We start from the raw sequence: 11,649 nt of genomic DNA, 5'->3' as shown, positions 1-11,649 counted from the left end.
AGGTTTCCCCTCAAACTGCCGTTGCCGTAAAAGGCCCAGAAGGCCCGTCCAAGAAGAAGCGGGGACCGGGAGGGCCCTCTCCCAATTCCCAGGGCGGTTCGGGCCCAGGGAAGCCTCAAGCAAAGAACAAACAGCAACCCCAAGCCGAGCCGGAAGCACGAGGCGAACGAGCGCAGCGCCGCCATGTGAACGCGGCCGCTCCGCCCTCCATGCCGGATCTTGATCCAGCGCAAGAGGCTGGACCCGCCGCCGAATACCGCCACCTCACCTCCCGCACCCGGCAAATCCCCCGCTCCATCATTGATTCCAAATGGACGCCGCTCGACCCGGCATCCATCTCGGTAGTCGACTCCCTCGTGGCCGACGCCGCCCGCCCAGTGCTTCTCCGCCTACGCGACCGCGACCAGCGCCATGCCCAGGCGCAGACCATTTTGCATACCTTCGCCACGCGGCTCCGCACAAAGCTCGTCAAGGGCATGCCCTTTCCGCCTCCGACGATATCTGCCGCCCAGGCGCCGTCTTCAAGGAAGACGACCAGGAAAAGAGCGCAATCGGGTCGAAGTGGCTATGAAGCCGAGCTTGACTTTGAGAAGACGGTCGACGCGATCGCGAGTCTTGAGCGTGCGCTCGATCCGTTGCTGCATTCCGTCGTGTTGCTCAAGGCGGAGAAGGAGCGGGAGGAGCGGGAGCTGGAGAGGGAGTACAAGCTCCTCCGACAGCTCGAGGGGAACGCCAAAGCCGAGAGGATGGGCTGGAGGGAGCGGGGGAAGAGGAGCCATGTCCTTGCTGGAGGGCTTGCCGGTGCTGGGGAGAAAGGGGGAGAGGGGGGGTTGGGGTTGGAGGTTGTTAAGAGGCAGGAGGGCAAGGGAGGGGCTGGAGGGGTGTTTAAGGTGAGTCGCCCCTTTTTTTGTTTTTCCTTCTACCTACATCCGGTTGCTAACCGTGGGTCTGGGGTGCAGGACCTCCAAGAGGAAGAGCTGCTCGCGTTGTCGCAGCAGATTGGCAGCCATATGGAGAGCATGAGGAGTAACTTGGCCCAGATCGATGGAGTTCTCCCGGCTATTGCGAAGACCAAGGCGGCGCTACAAGGGGCGCTGTGTCAGTATATGGACCCGGTACAGTATGACCAGGTGGTGCTTGGCTAAGACATAGCGAAGGATGATCGGCGACTGTTTGGTTGTACGGGCTGAAGATGATACCCTGATATTGATACTGGATGGTTTTGTTAGGTGTAAACTGCACCTAGAACTACCTCTCTACCTGCTTACAATCAGGTTGAGACGCCAAGGGCGAACAGCATACAAAAAGCAGCAGGGCCTGTTCATTGATGTGAACTCTCCTAGATGTGATTCGCTAGAGGGACTATCTGTCTTTTTACTCCTCATTCACTAGTCCACGGGCGGTACGAAGTACAGCGACGAGTTCATTCAATTACCAGATACGGTAATCTGGGATGCCCCTTATCACGAAGGTGGTCTGTGCTCTCATTAACGCCCTCACTTTCATCGACTCGAAACTTCCATTTTCGACTTCAATGAAGTGAGGAAAAATCCCACAACAGAAAACCCGAGTACATTTCACAGATCACATTCAATTACAGATGGACCTGATATCAAGTGGATACCAGTTGTGAAACGGGTCAAAATCAGTTCCCGTTTCCAGATGCGACCCGGCAACATCAGAATTTTCTCTCGACCGTCCTCATCTCTCGCTGCTCTCCTGCGCAGCCAATCTCACAAACCAAGATTTTGGGATAAGAAACCATCAGCCATGGCTGACGTGCCGAGCACAACGGAGACTCTCAAGCCGTCTCAGCCTTCTGGCATAAATCGGCAGAAGCAACAAGGGAAACGGCCCTTCCAACATGGCTCCCATCGCAAACCTGCGAAGCATAGGAAAAAGCAGAAGGCGCCCCAGGAGGGCTCACACGAGGAGGTGCTCCTGGCTGATGTACAGGCTCTGTTAGCATCTCAGAAGATTGGGGATGAAGCTGTGGCTGGCACCCTCGAAAACGAGGCCGTGGCTTTGCCAGATGTTGGCAGTGAGATCGAGGTCGAAGTCGTGGAGCTCTCGTCTACCGGTGAAGGGCTGGCAAAGCAAAAAGGGTCAGACCACATTTACGTGGTCCCATTTGCGGTTCCGGGAGACACGCTCAAAGTCAAGGTATATCGGCACAACCTCGACGAAGGGTACACTGCGGCCGATTTCATCTCGGTCGTTAAGCCTTCTGAGATGCGCGACGACAGCCGGATCCAGTGTCCCTACTTTGCGAAGTGCTCTGGCTGCCAATTCCAAATGCTGGACTACGCACAGCAGCTCAAGTTCAAGAGGGACATTGTTGTCAAGGCCTACCGCAACTTCTCTCAGCTACCACCCGAGCTGGTGCCCGAGATCCTCGATACCATCGGCAGCCCATTGCAGTACGGCTATCGTACAAAGCTCACGCCTCACTTTGATGCGCCGCCAAACAACCGGCGGCGCGGGCCTCAGAAGCCTCATGAAAAGATGCCCCCTTTCGGTTTCACCCCTAAAACAAGCCGTCAAGTTTTGGACATCGAAGATTGCCCAATCGCTACCGATGCCGTGCGCAAGGGGCTAGCCGATGAGCGATTCCGTTTGGCACTCGAATACGGGAAGTACACGAAAGGGGCGACCATTCTCCTGCGCGAGAGCACCAAACGAATACCCAAATCCTCACCCAGTGAAGTAGTCCCAGTACCAAGGGGCATACCCCCTGACGCCATCCGCGTCGAGACAGACACGCACGTCGACTTTAAGACCTGCATAACCGACAACAACGCCACCAGCACAGAATACATCGACTCTTTCGTCTTCACCAACCCCGCGGGCTCCTTTTTCCAAAACAACAATTCCATTCTCCCCCCCTTCACGGCCTACATCCGGGAGCACATCCTCCCGCCTGCAAGCAACACACCCGCCGCAGGTTCCGCCTCCTCCAACAAGCTCATCCGCAATTTGATCGACGCGTATTCCGGCTCGGGCCTCTTCACCATCACGCAGTCCTCCCTCTTCTCCTCGTCAGGCGGGCAAAGCATCGGGATCGACATCGCGGAGCAGTCCATCGCGTACGCGCGGCGCAACGCGTCCCTCAACGGGCTGCGCGAGGACCAGTGCCGCTTCGTCGCCGCCGACGCGCCCGAGCTGTTCAAGAGCGTCGGCGGCGGCGCCTACGACCCGGACGAGACCGTCGTGGTGCTGGACCCCCCGCGCAAGGGCTGCGACGCGAGCTTCCTGCGCCAGCTGCTCCAGTTCGCACCCCGCAGAGTCGTGTATGTGAGCTGCAACGTGCATACCCAGGCGCGAGACGTCGGCATGCTCGTTCGGGGTCAAATTGACGGGGCGTTGTTGGGTAAGAGGGAGGAGGAGGTTGGAGGGGCCGGGAAGGGTGGGGAGGAAGGGGAGAAGAAAAGGGTGAGGTATGCGATTGAGAGTATTAGAGGGTTTGATTTCTTCCCGCAGACGGCTCATGTTGAGGGCGTTGCTGTGCTGAACCGGGTTGATGGTTAATCGTCTAGACGGCGGGGGCGATCTCATTGCAGCAACGGGAGTTGTTTGAACAGGTGGTCTTCCTAGATGTACACTACGGTGGTGCTTTGACTGCTGTAAATGGCTATCTCGAACAAGACTAATCCAACCCAGAGTGTGGCGGAAACCAAAACACCGGCCGATTGTTTGACAATGCATATGAAAAGGGGTATCCATGTATCTAAGCAAAGGAGACGAGTACGGTATAGAGGAAATAACGGGAAGGGGAAAAGGCGATGTCATGCCCTCTGCTTGGCCCTCAGCGTCACCAACAGCTCCATCTGCTCCTTCCACCGCCTGGCGAACTCCTCCTCGGTGAACCTCTTGGCCGATTGCCTCGCCCGCTGACGAACCGCATAGGGATTCTTGAGGCTCAAAGCCTTTTCATAACCCTCCGAAAACTCGGCCGAGGTAGTGGCATGGAATCCTTGAACACGCAGAGTCAGTATATCCATTGCGTCGATGGCAGAAAGGAATAAAAAATAAAAATAAAAAAAAATAAAAATTAAAAAAAAACATACCGGTCGGCTCTCCGTCTACATCAACCACAATATCCAACTTTGGGCCACCGCTATTATGTACCACCGCAATCAACCCGGCAGCCTGGTACTCTACGACCCCGATACCAAAGTGCTCGTTCCACATGCCATTGACGCCGACCGACGCACGGCGCAGCCATTCGAGAATCTCAGGCCACGACGCATCCAGATGGAACTCGACTTGCTCGCGAATATGAAGCTCATTGACCAGCAGGCGCAGCTGGTATACCCTCTTGGAATCATGATCATCCCTTACACTGCCCACCAGGACCAAACGCGCATCCTTGGCCGCCTCGCTGCCCGACTTGACAAACTCGGCGAACGACTGCAGGATTAGCGCGTGGTTTTTCTCTGGGCGGAACTGCGCAATGTACAGCAGCACCTTTTCCCGCTTGCTCTCAGTGGCGGGCGACACCTCCACTTCACTCTCCAGTTCGCGAACGGCAACGGGCGGGTAGACGACGGCAATGGGGCCCTGGCTTTTCCTGAATGGCCCCCACAGCTTCTGGATATGGCCTTGCGTCCAGGTCGAGTTAGTCATGACCATGTCGGCAGACGCGCCCACGCGCGAGTACGCCTGGGCAAAGAGCCGCCAGTAGAGCTTCTTGACGGCACCCCTTGCGCCGACGCCCTGGCCGGCGTTGACGCCCTCCCTGCCAACGGACGAAGCCGGGTTTAGGGACTCGAGCATGTCGGTCGAGATGGTGGGGTAGTGTACATATGCGGCTGTAGGCACATCCCGAAAGAGGAACTTGGAGAGTCCAAGGGCGAAGGCGTACCCCATGGTGTCGACGAAAATGTCTGGTACGAGGAGCGAGAAGGCGTCCCAAGCCATGATGAGCGAGCCGATGGATTGGCCAGCAAGGGTGAAGCGCGGCCATGTCGAGGCCAGCACCCAGTGGCGGGTGGAGAGGTAGAGGAAGTTGACGGTGGGTGGGTGCAAGTGGATATTGAACCGGTTCTAAGATCTGAGGATTAGCGAGAGCCTGCGTGCAGCGATCGGAGATTTAGGGGACCTGCCTTTACTCTGGCCAGAATGGCGTCCTTGGTCACATCGTGGTCGCCAGTGTAGACAACGCATTTAGCCCGAGGCCAACGTTGTTGTGTAGCCCGGATGGCGGCCCAGAGGACCCTCTCTCCGCCTCCACCGGCATTGCTTGGTCTGTCAGCCATGAGTTACAGGTGCCGCAAGGGTTATGGGCTATTCCAACTCACCAGAAGGGGTGGAAGAAGCCCACGATGCCATCCCAGTCGTCGTTACCCTTAGCCCCGTTCTTGGCTGTTCCGACCAACGCCGCATCCACCTTCTCCCACCCATCACTGTCCCCGGCTTCTCCACTACTGCTGCTGGTCCTTCTGTTCTGCCGGTACTGCTTTTCCTCCGCTTCGGCGACCTCCAGAATATGGCACCGACGTCCATCCGCCTTCTTCCGGAGATACAACCCGAGCAGGGCGCCCACACCGCGCCAGAGCAGAGGAAGTAAGAAGAGGAGGGCCAGCGGCGCTAGGCATAGGAACTGAACCAGGCGAGCTGCAATGTGTGACAGGAGTTGGCCGTCCATAAGAAAGATGGGTGCGCTGCTGCTCACAGGTGTTGGGCCTGTTCGCGGTGCAAGGTGTGAGCTATAAATCGGAGGACGAGTTTCGGGTTGCGCAGGCAGGCAAACGGCAGGCGGCAGACGGCAGATGGTGGAGAGCGGCGTCGAGATGGGAATGGTTTGTGGCCCAACGTTAACTACGAGATTGCGAACATGCAGCCATAGGAATGAAACGAGGGGCCGCTGTGTGAATGCAGAACTGAGGAAGGGGGAGGATGTATGACAGGTTATCAAGATCGGGCAGGGGGTTGAATCGGTCAATGGGAGCACTATGAACACCTGGTCGGAAGTTTCCATAGATATGGCGTGGACGTGACGTGCAGTAACCCCCACCATGCCGCAGGTGGCAGCACGGGCCGTTCAGAAGGGTCCATTTTGGGCAAGTGGCGAGCCCGCAGGTGATTCGACGCCAAGCCCAGGCTGCTGAAATGGATGAAGCTAGGCGCAGGCTGCAGCTCCGAAAAAGAAGCTTTCCAACTGATGAGCTCTGCAACCACCACAGCTCACATCTCAGCTGAGCGCACCACATTGCCCGAAATGCACGGGTGACGCAGGAATCGACCCAATCCACCTCACCATGACAGCAACCATCATGAGGGCCTCAGCCCTGGCCGGAACCCAGCTTGTCTCATCCCCTTTCCCCATGCGCGGGCCCAAGGGGACCTCATCAGCCTTTTCATCGATATCAAGACGAACCTTTCTCACACTCGCCACCCCTAACCCTCATGTAACCCCTTTCCCTTCCTCAAGAACAAGATCAAGCCCCAAACACAGACCGACTCTGCCCCTCTCCAACCATCACCAAACACGCTCTTTCTCCCTCATCCCCATCCTGGAAACAGCAATCACCGCCTCGCAGACGCTGCTCAGCACCCTGCACACGGCGACCTGCACACCATGGTACCTGACCATCCCGCTGTTCGCGCTAGTCATCACTCTGCCCTCGCGGCTGCCCACGACCGTCCTGGCGCGGGCCGTCGCCGTGCGCCGGGCCAAGCTTGCGCCATTGATGCGCGCTTGGGCCGCGCGCGTAAACCACGAGCTCGCTAAAATCCGACTGCAGCAGCAGCAACAACAAAATGAGATGATGTCGACAAACGATATCGCGGTGTGGGGGTTAAAGTATCGCGCGGCCAATCTAGCCGAGAAGAAGAGGCGGTTCCGGCGGTGGGGCGTGCAGAGCTGGAAGGACTGGGTTCCCAGTCTGGTCGTGTTTCCCCTGTGGATTACCGGCATCGAGGGGCTGAGGCGGATGTGTGGCGGCCCGAGGGGACTGTTGGGGAGGATGGTTTTCGGGAATGGGGAGGCGCCTGAAGGAAGGGACGAAGCGGGTGTTACGGGTGCTGCTGTGCAGGGGATGGGAGGCGGCGAGGGTGAGATCGGAGAGGCCTTGGTTGGCTCGCTTTCTGGCCTGGATCCGTCCCTGGCTACAGGCGGGTGTCTTTGGTTCCCGGATCTCACGGCTGCTGATCCGTACCATGTTCTGCCATTCGCCCTGTCGGCTGTCCTGCTGCTGAATCTGTTGCGAACGGCACATACCGGGATGGGGATCCGGAGCTTGTTTAATCTCGCAGAAAAGAACCAGATAGTGCTGGTTCAAAATAAATGGCGCCTGCGGGTGCAAAGGGCGTTGCTGATGGTGGCCGTTGCGGTCGGTCCGATGACGATGGATTTGCCGGCTGCGCTGCACCTCTACTGGATCTGCTCGGCGGCCTTGACGGGCGTACAGACCGAGATCATAGCGCGGCTAATGCCCATGCCCAAGACGGTCACTCCGGCGAAACGAACCCAAGCGGTGGAATTGGTACGCCCAACCCGTGAAGGGACGAAGAAGCCATGATGGGAAACACATTCGTTTCGACTGTACAAGTACAAAGGATATCGAACGACTCTAATAGACCCGTGAGGCGCTAACTCCCAAACGCCTCCTTGTACAACAGAAAGACTCATCTGAACTGCACCGCTGCCCGTCGGCGACAGCAAGACTTTCAATATACCGCCCGCGCCATCACCCAACCCCCAGACGTCATTGCATCACCCCAGAAACACGGCCAATAGCACAATCGTCAAAATCACCGCCAGAATAATAAGCAGACAGCAGGCCGTGCTCCGCGCTTTCTTCTGATAGCGCGCGGCGCTGCGCAGCTCGCGGTCGGCCCCGCGCGTGTCGTCGCGCACGTTCTCGACGTTGTTGGCGATGGTGTCGAGCACCTCGCCTTGCTCGTTTACCATCTGCGCCACCTGCTGGAACAGCACGTTGAGGTCGCCCACGCCCTGCTCGATGTTGCGGATCTCTTCCTCGCGCTCGATGATGAGCGCTTCCTGGAAGTCGACCTCGTCTTGCGGGGCGAGCCGGGTAAGCTCCTGCTGTTGCAGTAACTGTTCGTGTCGCTGCTGCTGCTGCTGGCTGGAGGAGAGCAGCTCCGGGCTGACGGGCTCGGCATCGATGGCAGCGCGCGCGGCAGTTACTGAGGCCTTTTGCTTCTCGAGGGCTTGCCGTTGGAGGTTTTGGAACTCGGAGAGGGAGGCTTGAAACTCGCGCGAGAGCTTTTGTTGCATGTATTTTTGTGTCGGCTGAGAATAGATTACGGTTAGAGCAATGCAACGCGGGGGGATCAGAAGACGAAGGGCCACGGTACCGTAACGTCTTCCCATGTCTGGATCTTCTTGACACCCTCGCCCACGTCTTTGAACATCTCCCTGGACTCCTCAATCATTTCGTGCACCCGCTCCCGCACGCGCGGGGTATCACGCCGCGTCCCCAGGTGCCCGACCTCCCCGCTTAGTCGTTGGTTGTTGCCGTTAAGCTTGAACAGCTTGTTCATGAGGTCCTGGGACAGTCGCTGGAACTCGGGGTCATCGGCGTAGCTCGAAGTCCCCCGGCGCTGCCCCGCCTCCAACGAGGAGAGCTGATCGAACGACATGGCGGGCGTTGATGGAAAGGAGCCGCCTACTTGTGCTGCAATTATGGACTGCGTAGCAAAATGCAAGAGCGAGCGATGAGAATGAAAGCGACTGGCGAGTGTGCGATTCGATGATGTCGAATCTGCTTCGTTATCAGTCGTCGATGGTTTGCGGTCGCCCGGTCGAACGAGGTTGGCTGCCTGTGCTTGTGAACCAGTTGAAACCCCTGCTTGTTGAGACCCGCCTGACTTTCCGCAGCCGCAAAAAAGACGTAATCGGGGTGTCTTGACCAATCAGTCGCCGGGTGTGGACCCACAGCACAACGCGGTCCGTCTCCCGTTGCAACTGGTGGGCTGTCAACTGCTTTCAGCTTTTTTCCATGTACAGTGGACAAACGAATCGACCATCGCGACCAAAGGTGCAACCGTCCCGTCGACCATGGTCAGCAAACATGGCAGTGCCTACAGTCAGGAGATCTCCATATAAGGATTTCCTGCAGCCCGCGCTGCAGCGGCGCTTTGCGACTGCAAGTTTATGTGTGCTCGCCGTCGCATATGTTCAGGCGCTGCTCTTGGCGAATTGGACCTCATGTAAGTCTTGTTGACTCGCTCCTCTACATACTCGGGTACCATCTCACAGCCTGCCTTTCTAGTGCTGTGGTCCTGGTTTCCCCTCGGCCCGACCGGTATTCGCACCGTCTTCTTCTTCTTCTGCACCATCTCCATAATCATCCTCCGCATCGCTCAGTACCACCCCGGCTTGCGCACCTCCGACTCGGCCGCCCACACCTTCTTCCAGTATGGCCTCACGTTGCCGACGGTCGAGGCCCTCTTTACCTACAGCACGTCCGCGTACTTGTTTAGTCAGATCTACCTCTGGTCTCTGCCGGAAGGGTCGGGATTTGAATGGATCACATACTTCATGTCGGACCGGGCCAGACTGAACGAGAAGCCGATCCTTTTGACCACCCATTTGGTGCTGGTCGGAATTTACCAAGCATTGCGGCACCTGTACGAAGATGTCGACCGGCTGTCTCTAGGTGTGGCCAGACCGGAGGCTGGGACCGGCAAGCCTATGGACGGTGATGCGTCGATTCAAGTCCAGCGGTTCAAGGACCAGCTACCCGGGATAGTGTTGAGTTCAGTGAATCAGTCAATACTTGGCTTCATCATTACTCTCTTCGTCTACCCGCTTTTCCTGCGCGCCACGATATGGCGGACGATGATGACTTTCCTGCGGCCCATCTACAAGCTGCCCAGAACCAACATGGTGCCCACCACGTTACCATTTTCTTTCACAGCTATATTGCGCTGCTGGTTTGTGAGCCTCATGATTTTGCTGGCATGGACCACGGCCAACACGGCTTTCTCCTTGTTCTTGGTTAAGAGTCCCCTGAAGAACGGAAAGCCATTGACGACCGATTCAAAGGACCCGAATGGCAGTTTGCTGAACGGCCTGAAGAATAAGAAGCTTTCCATCAAGGTATTGCCGGTTCGTGCTATGCTTGTGTCCATGTAGCTGACAGTCGCAGTGTTTCGCCATGTGGGAGTTGGCACTCATTGCTCGAGACTTTCCCGAGAGACGCAAGGCCATCTACGAAGACATCGATCGCAAGGACGGCCCCATGTGGTCCCAGGTCTACAAGATCTGTTTAGATGTCCTGAAAAGTATTGATTCCAGGATCGATGCTTTCAACGGAATGCCGGCGCCGCCCGACCCGACGGAGAAGGCGGCACCACTAGACGAGACGAAAAAGCGAACAACAGAGCCTCCAAAGAATGAGGCCATCTTTGAGCCGATCCCATCAAAAAGAGGACTGAGGGACCAAGTTGAGAAGGTTGTCAATCAAGTGGCCAGGTCGCCCGGCCAAGGCTCTCAACTCAGCCCTCTGGCGAAGAAGGCGACGGACGTAGCCGGGCAGGGCTTTATTACGCTACAGAAAAAGGCGACCGGTTCCGAAGACACGCAGGGCCTGATCAGGGACCTGGCATTGAAGGTGTTGAGGTCAGGGTTAGGCCGGCCGTTCAGGCAACACTACAGTCGACGCCTGATGCGCGTCGTTCTGGGCGACCCCTACGGCGAGCCGAGCTTGTACATCAACGCGGCGTGCGCGTTGAGCCAGCTGGCGGTGCACAGCCTGCGCGAGGACAGGTATGGCCACGTGCAGAGGGACATTGCGGCGATCATGCGCGCCATGACCGAGGTAACCAAGAAGCTGGAGACATTCAGGGAGGAGCTGCCGACGCACTGGACCGATGTGGAAGGGAAGAGGGAGTGTCCCGAGGTGGACGACGTTTTGGCTACGCTCAAGGATGCGCTCGGCCAGCTGATTGAGGCGTTTGGTCCGTATGCCCGGGACTTGAGGCTGAGCTTGAAGGATATGCGGCTTGCAAGGGAGGCTGCTGGGATAATGGAGCCGGCAGTGCAGCTAGCTGGTAAAATGGGTTAAGTGGCGTCTGCTAGAGGGCCGGGCATAACTTTGGGATCATATGGGTAGTGTAACAAAATGTATAAAATGTGCAATGATATCTGTCGAGAAGCGGAACCTGTGGGCGGTGTCTGGTATAATACACCAGTAAGGCAGGGGCATAAAGCAAGGAGTACCTAGGTTCGGAGATGACGGACGTGGCTTTCGAGAGCACATGAAGTTTCGTTTGTTTACCCTCTTCCTTCCAAACCAGTCATGAAAATCTTAAGATACCTTATATAAACAGGTATCTAGGTATATACAAAGCAAGAGGTGCAGTGTCTGTTAAATTCGAGCCAAATTCTTTTATAGCATAGTTAGACACCTATCCTTACCTGCTTACGCACCTAGCGAACGTTCAAGAATACAGTATTCTACCTGAACTCTTAAACTTGCCGCCTTCTCAACTCTCAAGGCGCTGTCTTACACATGCTCGCTATGCTGGTGACCGTTCTATCTTAAGGCGGTGAGTGGTGACGGCAGAACATGGCACCTCAGTGACCTCACCCTTGCTCAGTGAGTTAGAGCCTCGCTATTGGTCCGATCGACAAACTACAGGCTTGGCGAGTAACCTCCTGAACGCTTGCCCAAGTCT

The 11,649-nt window shown here is 56.9% G+C and overlaps 6 protein-coding genes across 6 annotated transcripts; 4 read left to right on the top strand and 2 right to left on the bottom strand.

The window, feature by feature from the left end:
- Window positions 1-209: 209 nt before the first annotated feature.
- Window positions 210-1,145, top strand: N656DRAFT_703156 (uncharacterized protein; the record flags this gene model as incomplete). The annotated part of the gene is made up of 2 exons (XM_064811081.1): window positions 210-890; window positions 960-1,145. The coding sequence occupies 2 exons, from the start codon at window positions 210-212 to the stop codon at window positions 1,143-1,145; spliced, it is 867 nt and encodes a 288-aa protein (XP_064673033.1).
- Window positions 1,146-1,529: 384 nt separating this feature from the next.
- On the top strand, window positions 1,530-3,786 carry N656DRAFT_775346 (S-adenosyl-L-methionine-dependent methyltransferase). Its single transcript, XM_064814425.1, has one exon. It carries the CDS (start codon window positions 1,771-1,773, stop codon window positions 3,526-3,528), a length of 1,758 nt encoding a protein of 585 aa, XP_064673032.1. The 5' UTR covers window positions 1,530-1,770; the 3' UTR covers window positions 3,529-3,786.
- N656DRAFT_795201 (glycosyltransferase family 4 protein) lies at window positions 3,786-5,647 on the bottom strand (the record flags this gene model as incomplete). Its single annotated transcript, XM_064817388.1, has 4 exons — window positions 3,786-3,973; window positions 4,068-5,046; window positions 5,112-5,241; window positions 5,301-5,647. The coding sequence occupies 4 exons, from the start codon at window positions 5,645-5,647 to the stop codon at window positions 3,786-3,788; spliced, it is 1,644 nt and encodes a 547-aa protein (XP_064673031.1).
- Window positions 5,648-6,326: 679 nt separating this feature from the next.
- Window positions 6,327-7,523, top strand: N656DRAFT_702678 (uncharacterized protein; the record flags this gene model as incomplete). The annotated part of the gene is made up of 1 exon (XM_064811041.1): window positions 6,327-7,523. One exon carries the CDS (start codon window positions 6,327-6,329, stop codon window positions 7,521-7,523), a length of 1,197 nt encoding a protein of 398 aa, XP_064673030.1.
- A 194-nt stretch (window positions 7,524-7,717) lies between these two features.
- Window positions 7,718-8,607, bottom strand: N656DRAFT_787182 (t-SNARE; the record flags this gene model as incomplete). The annotated part of the gene is made up of 2 exons (XM_064816582.1): window positions 7,718-8,257; window positions 8,323-8,607. 2 exons carry the CDS (start codon window positions 8,605-8,607, stop codon window positions 7,718-7,720), a joined length of 825 nt encoding a protein of 274 aa, XP_064673029.1.
- A 360-nt stretch (window positions 8,608-8,967) lies between these two features.
- N656DRAFT_834673 (uncharacterized protein) lies at window positions 8,968-11,422 on the top strand. The gene is made up of 3 exons (XM_064818727.1): window positions 8,968-9,177; window positions 9,240-10,069; window positions 10,119-11,422. The coding sequence occupies exons 1-3, from the start codon at window positions 9,039-9,041 to the stop codon at window positions 11,034-11,036; spliced, it is 1,887 nt and encodes a 628-aa protein (XP_064673028.1). The 5' UTR covers window positions 8,968-9,038; the 3' UTR covers window positions 11,037-11,422.
- The last annotated feature ends 227 nt before the right edge of the window (window positions 11,423-11,649 follow it).

This window comes from Canariomyces notabilis (genome assembly GCF_033297395.1).
Source record: "Canariomyces notabilis strain CBS 508.74 unplaced genomic scaffold N656scaffold_3, whole genome shotgun sequence".
Taxonomy (NCBI): domain Eukaryota; kingdom Fungi; phylum Ascomycota; class Sordariomycetes; order Sordariales; family Chaetomiaceae; genus Canariomyces; species Canariomyces notabilis.
The sequence above is the reverse complement of the archived record's forward strand: the minus strand, read 5'-3'. Positions and strand labels throughout refer to the sequence as shown.